The sequence below is a fragment of the Callorhinchus milii genome, unplaced genomic scaffold (assembly GCF_018977255.1).
Source record: "Callorhinchus milii isolate IMCB2004 unplaced genomic scaffold, IMCB_Cmil_1.0 Scaffold2, whole genome shotgun sequence".
Taxonomy (NCBI): Eukaryota; Metazoa; Chordata; class Chondrichthyes; order Chimaeriformes; family Callorhinchidae; genus Callorhinchus; species Callorhinchus milii.
The window spans coordinates 13,829,158-13,842,754 of record NW_024704743.1 but is presented as its reverse complement, the minus strand read 5'-3'; the positions used below and the strand labels follow the sequence as shown (position 1 = coordinate 13,842,754).

The 13,597-nt window shown below is 44.3% G+C and overlaps 1 protein-coding gene across 1 annotated transcript in view; it reads left to right on the top strand.

The window, feature by feature from the left end:
- The window catches only part of itga9 (integrin, alpha 9), a 204,051-nt gene that overhangs the window by 64,776 nt on the left and 125,678 nt on the right, over positions 1-13,597 (top strand). The window contains exon 15 of the mRNA XM_007904045.2: positions 5,152-5,309. Within this exon, the coding sequence (XP_007902236.1) occupies positions 5,152-5,309 (158 nt within the window). The remainder of the gene's footprint in view (positions 1-5,151; positions 5,310-13,597) is intronic.

Sequence of the window (13,597 nt, the reverse complement as noted above, 5' to 3'; positions counted from 1 at the left end):
TCTCCTGCCACTCCCTTTACGAACCCCTCCAATCGGGTTTCGGTCCTGCCCACAGCATGGAAACAACCCTGATCAAGGTGACATGACATTCTGTGCATCTGTGACCAGGGTTTCCTCTGTCTCCTTGTCCTCCTCGACCTCTCTGCTGCCTTTGACACTGTGGACCACCCTAACCTCCTCCACCGCCTTTCCTCTCAACTTAACTTTCAAGGTTCTGTCCTTGAATGGTTCAGATCCTATCACTCACACTGGCTCCACTTTGTCTCCATAAATGGCTTCTCCTCCAGCCCCTGCACTGTCTCATGTGGTGTTCCTCAGGGCTCTGTCCTCGGTCCTCTCCTCTTCAACCGGTACATGCTCCCTCTTGGTGACTCCTCCGCAGACATGGGGTCAACTTTCACATGTACTCAGATGACATCCAACTCTATCTCTCTGCCTTCACACTTGGTCCCAGGACCACTGATGTCCTGGCAGATTGCCTGTCAGACATCAAGTCCTGGATGAGAGCCAACCTTCTACAGTTGAACATCAGCAAGACCGAGGCTCTCTTGATTTGCTTGTGCCAGCGCCTCCACACCTGGCAGTGACACTTACAGTATCAGCATCCAAGGATGCACACTTCACCTCACCAAGCCAGTCAGGAACCTAGGCATCTTGTTCAACCCTCAACTATCCTTTCTCGCCCACGTTTGTGCCATGACCCACTCTGCCGTCCCCCAGCTCCGCAACATTGCCCGACTTTGCCACTGCCCCACCTCTCAGGCTGCCAAAACCCTCGTACATGCCTTCATTACAGCCAGGCTCAACTCCACCAATGCCCTGCTTGTCAGCCTTCTGAACTCTTCCCTCCACAAGCTGCAGATCATCCAGATATCTGCAGCTTATGTCCTCTCCCACATCAGGCTCTGTGACCCCATCGCACCCACCCTCACCCGGCTCCACTGGCTCCCCATCCCTCAGTGGATCAAGTTCAAATTTTTTGTCTTCACCTTCAAAGCCCTCCATTGCCTTGCCCCTCCTACCTTTCCGACCTTATCAACCTCTCCGCTCCCTCCACTCAGCAGTCTCCGGCCTGCTCCATGTGCCCTACCCGGCCCACCCCACCTTCGGCGGTTGGGCCTTCAGCCTTTCTGCCCCCACCCTCTAGAACACCATTCCACATTTCATCTACGTCGTTCCTTCCCTTGCCTCCTTCAAGGCATGCCTCAAGACCCTCCTTTTTGTCTGTGCCTTTGGCCACCCTCCTACCATCTCTGCCCTCCACCCTCCCTGATCGCAACACCTCCCCCACTTGGGTCCTAATCCCTTATTGTCCCTCCTGACGTGAAAGGCGCTTTACAAATGTAATTTAGTATTTTTTGTATTGTATTTCCAACGAGGGCTTCCAAATCTTGCAGAAGCAAATGATGCATTACCAGGAGGATTTGTTTGTAATTACAGATGAACCACAGTTGCCTCGCTAATTGGTACTAATTGAAAGGTTTGAATTAAGAACGTTAAATCTGATCAAATCAGAATTATGAAAAACGTGGAGATCCCTAGCGTGTTTGGGAAATCTGCACAATGTTGTACAATTTTTGATTTAAAGGGAAAGTCACCTGTGATACCCCTTTTTCAAAATAAAATGACTGTAGATTAATGATAGAATCCAGTATCTTTTTAATATGTGTTCATTATTTGGGTCAATTTTGTTATTTGCAAAGTTGAGTCCTGAGTTCATAACTGGGAGAAGTTGTTGCGCACTACAGTGTGCGGTAACTTGAGTTAACATTGGGGCCACTCCTACTTTGACCATTAAAATACAGTGATTATGTGTCTGCAGCTTTATGCGAGGATGGTGTAGTGAAAAGGTCACTATATTTCAGCAGTGAAGAGAAGATAAATTAAGTGGCTAATGTAGGGGAAAACACCAGCACAGACTTGGTGGGAAAATCACCAGCACCAGCACAGACCTGTTTTAACATAGATTAATTGACAGATAAGATCACAATTTTCATGGATCAATATAAATTGGACTTTATAAAATGACTCTTTCCAGTCACTTTCTTCAGTAACTTTGACTGCGCTTATTTTTCGAAAGCAAATATTTCAGAAAGTACATTAAAATGATATGTCCAAACCGGATCTTATAGTTAATTATTGTTCTTTGTGTAATTTTTGATTAATGAAGGAAAAAAGTCCCATTGAATTTCCTATTAACAACACGTAAATTTAGCTGCACAAGTCATATTAACAATCGCGCAACTCGTAATGCCGCTAACACATTTGTCAGTCAAAACTTTCCTGTGCCTGTTACAAATGGAACACTGCACATGCACACCCCAACACTCTCTGCAGCCTCCCTCCCAGGGGCGTAACATCAACGTCATCATACACAGAGCGGGGGAGGGGGAGCTGAGAGAGGAAAGAACATCACCTGATCATGTGGTGAGCGAGGGGGCAGGGAATGCCAGGAGAGCGAAGGGGACCCTGCACTGCATGTGCATTTACCGGCTTTATGCAGCAAATGCAGTGCTTCATGTGAAATAATTTTGGGAACCCAAGTCCCGACCTGTCATGCACACCTACTGGCTGCAAGGCCGAAGAACCGCTTGCGCGGTACAGAACAACAGTGAACAAGTATGGAAGGCAAGGTTTTGACCAGAGTTTAAATTGTATTGAAACTGTTCTGTTTTGAAACCTGTCTGATTGTGCCATTCATTGTTCTGTGGGTTACATATAGTACATGGGTTACACATGGTCCAGAAACCTTGACTTAATATCACCAGCCAGTTCAGTACTTGTGCAATTGTCATGTGTAAGTCATATAAAATCCGACTTATGCATAACTTTACATAAGTCATATATGATATGACTTAATCAAGTTTCACATAGCTCATATTTTGCATAAGTCATATTAAATGTATAGTTCCAACTGATATGGCTTATATGAGGTTTACTGTATTTAAGTTGCAAATTTGGCTTTGATAAATGGTCAATTTGGAGGTTACTTTTGGTGTTGAGACTACTTTTGGTGTTAACTATTCTACCCTACATGTATAATGCCAAGAATATGCGTAGAAATGATATCTCCTGCTGTGAGACACTGTTTCTGCCTCAATATATTAGGCCAGGGCTAGAAACATAGAAACATATGACATTTGTGACCACATTCCTCATTCCACTCCTTTTCCTGTTTGGTAGTATATAAGTTAAATTCTCTCTGTGATTATCAGACCCTGTTTACAAGCTAAACTTTAGATTGTGTTTATAATGGGAAATCTGATTTCAAGTTCACAAAGAAAAATTTGTTACAGTAAATGAATACCCCTCCTTTAACAACCAATAAAATGCAAATAGTACACTTGTTTGAAAACTGGCGCCAATTCAACTGAACTCTGCTTGCAAAAAGTAATCCATCTGGGTATAGCTGCAAGGCTGTTTTTGTTCTGAATGTCTCATTCATCTCGCCAAATGCATGCTCCAAGGGTTGAGGCTAAGATCAACCAAATCGTTTTAATTTGGTTATATAATGCTAAACTTGGACGATTCTAACCGCACTTGCTTTTACAAAGTGTTGGTAAATTGTTACCATCTTATTTAACACGGGTTCCAATTGCTTTCATGGGAGATGCTGCTTCATCAAGTCCATCTCAAAATCATTAGCAAGAGGAAATCACTTGAAACACAAGAGAGAATCTGATGTCAGCAGAAATGTACACTGTCTGCTTCTCATCAGTCTAAAAATAAAGCTGGGTTGTGTCAATACATCACAAGTCTGAGGAACCAGGTGGAGATGGTAATGTCCAAAGAAAGACAGAACAGAGATCTATCGGGACTTGGATAATCAGCCAGACACAGGCAGATCTCTATCAGTGGCCTGGCCACACACCTGCTCTTATCAGCCAATTTGTTTCTGATCTCATTGCAATAAAACTTATAGAATCTCTGAATCAGAAAGGAACGCTTTAGCAGTAATGATTCATTGTCTATGCTTTACTCTACTGCACTGAAAAATTCAGGACAAATAGGTCAACATGAGGGATGAAGTATAAGATTTTTAAAAATTGCATTCATCTCATTGTGTTGCAAAAATGTCTCTGGCACAGAATAGCTGTCGCATTGGCCAACATGACAGCAATCATTACATGTAAAAGGTATTCACCGTGTAAAGCAGGTAGAGCCATGCCAGTATGATGAGACCCTATATTAAATAGAAGTATGATTGAGAAACGTACCAGAACTGGTCTGCTACCTCAATTAGCGAGTACAGTTCTGCGTCCACTGTTAACATCCAGTCTCAGTTTCAGATTCGGTTTTGAGAAGTTTGCTCTTCTGCTTCTTCAAACATAGTTGCTGTCATACTGAAGGGTTGGATTGGTTCACAACCTGTGAATTGTTAAAATTGCTACATGTCTGTTTCCTTCAAGACCCCTGACACTCCGCAGTGGAGTTTGATTGTGCAACAGTCAGTGTAACTGCATTTTCCAACCTTGGGATTTAATGTGAGAGGAGACTGTGTTTCACTTCCTCATGCCAAAGCTACCTCTACGAAAACATTAATTCACAAGAGTTTGCTTGTTAGCAAAGTTTTATGTTCTTCTTTTGGAGCTAGTTATAGCTCACTTTGGAAAAATAATCTCTGCTCTGGTATGTATGAGATCATGGGGTTTCATTTGTGACAGCAACAAAAGAGGTGAACAGTTAGCCTGAGGTCAGTGATTTCTGAAAGATTAAAGTTCGAGGGAAAGAAAATGTGCCTCAGAAACAATGTGAGTGTTTGAGGATCCCCTGCAAATACAAAGTCATTACACATCACCGTAAAAACTTGTGAACTTTTGAGACGTCTTGATGGCTTGATAAGGCGCTATATCAAATGCAAGGATTATTAACTATTGAGCAAATTAAATCTGATAATAATAATAATCCTTGCATTTATATAACTCCTTATCATGTCTTCGAGACGTCTCAAAGCGCTTCACAGATTGTACTGTAAAAAGCTGAATTGACTGTATATTTTGTGGGCGAAACGCGGCAGCCAATTGCGCACAGCAGTGATGATTCTTGTGTGATGCCATTACCCATGTGCGCTGGTGTAATCAAATCAGCATCGATATACTGGACACCTCAAACTGCACCAAGCCCATTAATGCACAAATCCTTCCTTGGCAGAGTTGATTTACAATCTGACGGCAGACACGGTGAAGAAGGAGAGAGGCCTGCAGTCCAGGGTTTACATCTCTGCCAGTGAGCCAGTCAGCCAGGTCACCGAGAAGATCGAGCTTTCATCCAAAAAGGAGAGATGTGAGCGCTACTTCGTCATTGTCAAGGTCAGTCTAGTGCCCACCATGTCCTCTCGCAGTGTGACTGTGGCAGGTATTTTTCTTTGCAAATTAGCTTCCAGAAGCTGCGCTTGTTAAAAGTTGGACCATGATACATAATCATGAGTTTGTGTGTATTTCTGTGTCAGGGCTATCAGGATATCACTATTTGCTTCACATTCACTATAAAGGCCGGGCACGTTCTGTACTTTACTTATGTGCCAGGTGTCTTTTTATTGTGTTAGGGTTTAGATTTTGAGTATCCAACTACTACATCCTTCACATAGGTTATATAGTGTATGAAAGGATCACAATCTCTGGGAAGGTGGCTACTTTGGTGTGTAATGTTAGAGGCTTTGCTGCTTTTGTCGTCTTCACTTTGAAAACAACAAGTTGCACTTATACAGTGCCCTTCACGCAGGATAGAGTCTCGGAGCACTGCACAGTGGTGGGGTTGGACACCAAGCAAAGGAAGAGGGGCAGGTAAACATAGACTTGGTCAAAGAGATGGATCTTAAGTGAGTCCCACAATAACATTGCAGTCTCATTTGGAGCAAATTCCCGAAGCCGGCGCCCAGAATCAAAAGAAATGCCATTCAGAGCACAGGCCGTTGGAATATGAAACAGAATAATCTTGGGGATGAAGGGTTAACTTGCGCTGTTTTTAGTGCTGATCTTGGCACGGCTCTGATGTAGAGTCTATCCTGTAAGATCTACATAGTTTAAAATCCACGAGCAACTGCTCTCCCTGCTAGCAGGAAATTAGAGATTTTCTTCCAGACCCCACGTGTGTTCCCAATTTAACTTCTTCAGGGGCGACGGCGATTTCTGCACTCAATATAACTGCATTTTTTCAATTGATTTATATTTTACCCCCATTCGTCTCTTGCGGTTTCCTCATGCTTGCCACATGGAGCTGCATGGCAGCAACCTTTGTTGATTTTCTCTTCTCAGTGAGAACCCGCCTGCCAGACATAAGCAATGCCCAGAAATAGGCTGAGTCTTGGTGTTGTTCAACAGCCCCTCTCTCCAGCCCTCATCTTTTTCCACTGCTCTGGGTAAATGCCCAGAAATCACTGCAACCCAATACAGCAGCCAAGCCAAGCCAGGAAGTCCTCACTCCAATTGGAACAGTTAAGAGAGGGATTGTACCGGATGGGGTGGGGGCCAGACTTACATTTTACTGCAGTTTTTACTGTCATATCAACATGAATGTAACACTAGAACTCAGGCAGAAAGGCCTGGATGAGTTCTAACTTTCTTCAGCTTAACATCAGCAAGTCTGAGGCTCTCTTGTTTGGCTCCCGTCAGTGCCTTTGGATGGCATTGATCTGCACGGATACTCACTCTGTCTCATGGAGCAGGTCCCGGACCTATTTCCTGTTTGTCCCTCAACTGCCTTTAGCCCTACATCCGAGCTCTCACTCGCTCAGCTTTCCCATTCGCCAACAAAATACACAGTCGATCCACTTTACACTGTATCCTGTGAAGTGCTTTGAGACATCTTGACGATGTGATCAAGCACTATATCAAATGCAAGGATTATTATTATTAACCTCTGCATCATCACCCACCTCTGTTCTACCTTTCTCCCTGGGCTTCTAAGTCCTCATTCACAATCGCTTAACTATTCAAACATCCTGCTCACCTGACTCACCAGCTCTTCCTTACACAAGCTGCAGACCATCCAGAACTCAGCAGCCCTTGTGCTCTCTAGCTCCTGCCTCTGCAAGCCTATCACCTCCATCTTTGCTCAGCTCCACTGGCTTTCTATTGATTTAATTGAATTCAGAATCAAACCCCTCCACAGCCTCACCTCGGCTCACCCTACCTCTGTGATCTCCTGCAACCCTACTGACACAGCGGCTCTTGTCACTCAGTGAACACAAGCCTCTGGTGGAGTCTTGTCACGTATTGATTAATGCACTCGCCTTACAAGCGAGAGGACCTGGGTTTGATTCCTGGACAGGGTGTAACCTTAGGCAAGTTTCCTTACGCCACATGCTTCTGTTTATCTAGCAATAAGTAGGAACCTGGTTGTTAGTCTATTGCCAAATCGCTTTCCAGGAGTAATAATCCCTTCAAAAAAAAGCATTTTTGGTCACTCAATCTACTGCCGTTTGTGGGAGGGACACTGCTGTGTGCAATTGGCTGCTGTGTTTCACCCACAAAATATACAGTCAATTCACTTTACAGTATATTCTGTGAAGTGCTTTGAGACCTCTCAACAACATAATATCGTGCTATATCAAATGCAAGGATTATTATTATGATAAGCCTGCTTCATGTCCCCTGGTCAATCCACCCCATTATTAGTGGGTGAGCTTTCTATCCCACTGTCTAGAACTCCATCCTGGAGTCCCTCTGCCTTGTCCCATCCCCCACATCTTTAAAGCCCATCTTTTCCTACACTAGGCTTTTGAACCTGTCAGCCACATCCACGCCAGACTCCATTGGCTCCCATTCCTCAGGGGACTCAGTTCAAGATCCTTGTGCTCACTTTTAAATACCTTCTTAGTCTTGCTCCACCCTACCTCTGTGACCTTCTAAAATCATACCAACCGCCCGCTCCCCTGCTCGGCAGGCACTGGACTGCTTCACATCCTTAGCCCTGTGTACCATCAGCGATCAGGCTTTCAGCCTATTTGCTCCCATTCTCTGGAACTCCATTCCAGAGTTCCTTCACCTTGCCCCCTCCCTTGCCTCCTTAAAGGTCCATCTCAAGACCTTCCTCTTTGACTGTGCTTTCAATCATCTTTCTCTCTGCCCCCACAACCTTGGTTCCCCATCCCTCTTGAATCCAGCCCCGAACTCGAATGCAAATCCTCGACTGTCCAGTACCTTGGATGTCCTGCCGATGTGAAAGGTGCTGTATAAATGCAATCTGATGTTGTAGTTGTTGTTAAGACCTTTCTTTTCAACCGTGCTTTCCGTCACCTTCCCCTTATTCTCTTTGACCGTACCTTCAGCTCCCCTCTCGACTCTCTACCCCCTCCTCGCTCCCTCCCTTCCCTCCCCTCACCCTGACCATTTCCCCCCTGCTCGGGTCCTGACCCAACTGTCCAGCGCCTTGGGACGTCCTCCCGACGTGAAAGGCGCTCTATAAATGGAATCTTGTTGTTGTTGTTGTTCAGCCCCAGGCACCCCAAGCTCTGGCTCACAGTCAACTGTGTGAAGCACTTTAACTAATCATTTGGATGTGAAAGGTGCTATATAAATGTAAATTGTTGTTATATTACCAGGGATACTAAAACTAGAACAGCCAATAAACAGCACAAAAACACTGATCATATACAATACAACACTATAACACTGATGATAGACGTAACAGCACTTTAAAATGGATTGCGTACAATACAGCACTATAACATTGATCACACACAAAGCATCACTATAATATAGTAATAATACATTTAATTTAGAGTTTGAAATTGTCACAGCTTCAGAAGCATGAAGCTGTCATGAGTGGTTCTCACATGGAGCTGTCGTCTGCCTCACAATGAGCTGAATTCACAATGGAGAGACTTCAGTTGCTGACGTAATGTCTCATGACACACACAATGTGCAGTGTGCAGTTTTTGGGTCGAGGCTAATGAGCCCTCATTATTAGATGCCGTTCGGTCTTGCAGTGAGCAAGTCCACACCTCCAGTTTGAATTCTAATGCCCTCTAAATGGGGTTTGTAACTCTGCAAATTTGAGCTGCTTAGATATCAAAAAAATGCACATCATTAAATTCATCATAAACAAAAATGATTCTGTCTCTCAGAACAGTTTGGAACCCAAGCTTCCTCTGAAATGTTTTTCTCTTATTTCAGTGCATGTTTCTAAATATCCTGAAGCTAGAATTGGCAGCAGTTACTTTAACTGCAATAAACTTTAGTGGGAGGTGGGGAGTGATCTTTGGTAACTGATTTCACTAAAAATGTATGTGTCAGTGAATCTTTTATGTAGTGTCACAGTTTTCCATTCATTGTTAAACCCGACTTCAGTACAATGGTTTGGACTGTAGACTTTTCTGCTCCATTTCTGCACTTGATCATAGAGCTCAGTGTTTTTAGTGCTTCAAAAAATAGGATACCAATTCAACACAAGCAAACTCCAGTGAAACAGAACTGAAAATTGGCTCCAGGGTCAAAATTGACATTGTTGACAAAGATAACCAAATGGATTGAAGCCATTTGGTTATCTTTGTCAACAATGTCAATTTTGACCCTGGAGCCAATTTTCAGTTCTGCTTCACTGGAGTGAAGCGGATAACGTGAAGTGAAGTGAAGTAACGGATCCCGGGGCCGAGCAGGGGGAGGGGGAAGAAGGTGACCAAAGGTGCGGTCAAAAAGAAAGGTCTTTAGCCGAGACAGGAAGGCAGGAAGAGAGGGGCGAGGTGAAGGGAGTGAGGAAGGGAGTTCCAGAGCCTCGGGGCATAGTGGCTGATAGTGGAGCGGAGGATTCAGGGGGACAAAGAGGAGGCCAGACCTGGTGGAGCGAAGGCAACGGGCACTTTTTTGAGGAGAGAGGAGGTCAGAGAGGTAGGGGGGTACAGAGGAGTGGAGGGATTTGAAAACGAGTGAGGATCTTGAAATCGATCCTCTCAGGGACAGGCAGCCAGTGCGTTTGGCAAGGACTGGGGTAATCGGGGAGCGGGGTTTGGTGCGGGTAAGAATGCGGGCGGCAGAATTCTGGATGACCTGGATTTTATGGGTGGCAGTGGAGGGGAGACCGACGAGGAGGGCACTTGAATAGTCCAGCTGAGAGGTGACAAAGGCATGGACCAGGGTTTCGGAGGCTTTTGGGGTGAGATATTGACAGAGATGGGCGATGCGTCGGAGGTGGAAGAAAGTGGTGCTGGTGAAGGACCGGATGTGGGGGAGGAAGGATAATTGGGGGTCGAACCTGATGCCTAGGTTGCGTACGGGTTCGGAGAGTTTTAGGGGCATGTCGGGTAGGTGGAGGAGGTGAGAACCATGCGATTTAAGACATTGATGAGAGCCCAAGAGTATGGCTTCCGTCTTGTCAACATTTAGTTGAAGGAAATTCACGCTCATCCAGCTCCTGATGTCTGACAGGCAGGCTGACAGAACATCAGGGGACTGGGGGTCGCAAAGTGAGGTGGAAAAATAGAGTTGGGTGCCGTCCGCATACATGTGAAAGTGTACCCCATGTCTGCGGATGACATCCCCAAGAGGGAGCATATAGATTAGGAAGAGGATGGGGCCAAGGATGGATTCTTGGGGTACCCGCAGGTAACTGGGTGAGAACAGGGGAAAAAGCCATTTGTGCAGATGTACTGCTGGTGGTTTGTGAAGTAGGACTCGAACCAGGTGAGTGCAGTCCCACTGAGGTGGATGACGGAGGAAAGGGGGTGGAGTAGGATGGCGTGATCGACTGTTGAAAGCAGCGGAGAGGTCCAAGAGGACAAGGAGGCAGAGGGAGCCCTGGTCACAGATAGAGGGGATGTCGTTTGAAACTTTCACGCGCACAGTCTCTGTACTGTGGACAGGGCGGAAACCGGACTGGAAGGGTTTGAAGATGGAGTGGGAAGAGAGATGTGCGCAGAGTTGATTGGCAACAACGAATTCTAGGACTTTGGTGAGGAAGGGTAAGTTTGAAATAGTGGGGGGAGACTTGCTCCAGCCTATTCTGTGTCATAAATTTTACATGACAAATTTGACCCCACTGCGTGCAAGGTTGTTGAAATACTGAAGAGATTCCAGAGAAGATCAACAAGGATAATTCCAGAGTTTAGCTCTGAGATGTGGCTCCTTGTCATCTGGAGAGGCAGAGATTATATGCGTGCAAACAGATTATTTTACATCGACTTTCAAAGAAAAAAAAGTTTATATTTCAAATTAATATCAAGTGGGTCGTGGAGATGAGAGGAAATGTTTCCCCAATTGGATGAAAATGTGGAATCTATTCCTAAGAAAAACAGTTCATGATGGGTCGATTAATTCCTTCAAAAAGAGAAGGGGATCAGTATCTGTTTGGAAATTATATGAAGATTATAGGAACCAGGGACTGTGGTCTGTAGCAAAGCCTGACAGCGGAGATGTGAGAATGGATAGATATTCTGGGATTCTGCCTTAGGCCAAGGGAGTGTTTATGCAGAACGTTCACTTTGGAGATTAAATAACTGGTGCACAATACATGATGTGATCAACTATAAATGTTCTGATAGAAACTGTGTGGAATGTCCATTGTCAGTTGTGGGGGAACACAAACTTATAATCCTGCTTCAAGGGTGGATTTCTCTGCAAAATGCTTAACATTTTAACTTTAAAATAGTTGATTAAAGAAACAGGGGAGGGGAGGTGAGGACATTTTTTTTCACACAGCAAATCATTGGGATCTGGAATGCTTTGCCTGAAAGGGTGGTGGAAGCCGATTCGATAACAGCTTTTAAGAGGGAAGTAGATAGTTATTTGGGGAGGACAAGTTTGCAGGGCTATGGGGAGAGAGCGGGGGAGTGGGATTAAATTGGATAGGTCTGGATTGGATGGACAGCCCGTGACTTCATAATAATATTAATCTGTGAATTTGATGTAATACTTTTATCACAATATTTTGTAGATGAATGCATAGTAGTTTGATTTAAAGATCTCTGCTCCCCATTGAAGACAACGGGGTGTGTGAGCTTCTAAATACTAGAGACTGAATTAACTCAAGGTACAGGGTAAAGCAGCACTTGGTTGTTACCTCTGAGCTCATTGAAGGAAATATTAGTTCCCTTTCTCACTCCTTATCAATCCTTGGTACAAAAACAATTTTCAAAAGCTCCTGTGAAGCAAACTGTTTTGTGTCAAAGTTACTGGGGAGGGGGAAGAGAACCCCTCTTAAAACTGCAAACCTCTCTTGAAACTTCACATCCCCAAATTGTTGCATTAAGGCAAAATGGTTATCTCAAGGCAGTTAAGAAAGAAGAATGAGGTAACTTAGTATGGTATAATGTGAATAGGTTAATATAGAGGTGATAGACCAGGGGGTGGTAAGTACAGACCAGTGTACCAAAGGCTGTATTAACATTGTGCTGAGGTGTGTTATTACCTTGTTCAATAGAACAATCCTGCTGGTGGAAAACTGCATTCCGGTTTCAGGTTATTCATATTGTGGCTTGTAAACAGGGAATGGAAACACAAATATTGCCAACGGTGACCTCTCCGATTGATTGAAGTAGCCCTGCTGTGTTATTGGTCTGCTCTTTAAATTGCAAAGTTTTGAAGCCACTTTTGCAACATTTTGCCATTTGTGGCCACACCTGTAGACCACCTGTCCCTGGCCTGGCCCAGCTCCCACTGCAGCTCAAATCAAAACCTTGCAGTGTGTCAATACGATGTCTGTGAGCCACACCACTTAAAGGAAGTGGAACAAGTTCTGCGCAGACAGAGGCTGCATTGAAAACGTTTTTGTGTTAATGCTCTACTCATACTTGCCAAGACACTGCGNTTTTTTTAAGAGGCTCCAGAATTTTGTGGGTTACGTCCGGTGTCTCGGTATTTGGATGGTGTTTTGTGTTCTCTCAGCCCTGCCCTAAAAGGGAAAACGTGTGAAATCAGGTTGCCAGGAGCAAGAGAGGGAGTCACATAATGCACAGGTAGCTACGAACTGCCAAGGAGTGAGGAAATGAGTGAGAGGGGGAATTAAAGGAAAATAGAAGAAATAGCATGGAACCAAAGGCTTAGAAAATGGAAAAATCTTCTCACAATTCTTTGGTGCACTGGAATCCTTTTAACAACCTAACTGTTAGCGAACTAGAGGCATCCAGTGAATAGAATTCAGNTTTTTTTCAGAACGCATTTGATGAAGTTTTCTTCTGAAGCTTTTAAAAGAAGAATAAACTTGAAAATTAAAGTGAAACATGAGCCACCTCAACTGAAAGCAGTCTTAGTTATCAAAAGCATAAAAATGTGGAATGGAAAACGCGTTCTGTTTCTTGCTCTCTTGCTGTCTCTCACTTTCTTTCACAGTCTATGTCCATCACTGAGTCTTGCTCTTGCTGTCACTGTCTGTCTCTTGCTGTCGAATTTCACTGTCTCTCGCTGTCATGGTCTCTTGCTGTCAAGATTGCAGACTCTCTCCGTCACTGTCTCTCACTCTCTCTCGCTGTCACTCTGTCTGGCAGTGACTAGTGCAGTTTCACAGGGGTCTGTTCTGGTTCCCTTGCTGTTTACTGTTCATAAACAATATAAAGGAGAGCATTTCTAATAACACTTTGCAATTCACTGATGAGACCAAGAAAAATGATCAGTTGACTAGATCAAGGGTGATCGGTGCCATTAAAAATGATTCAGATTAATTAAAT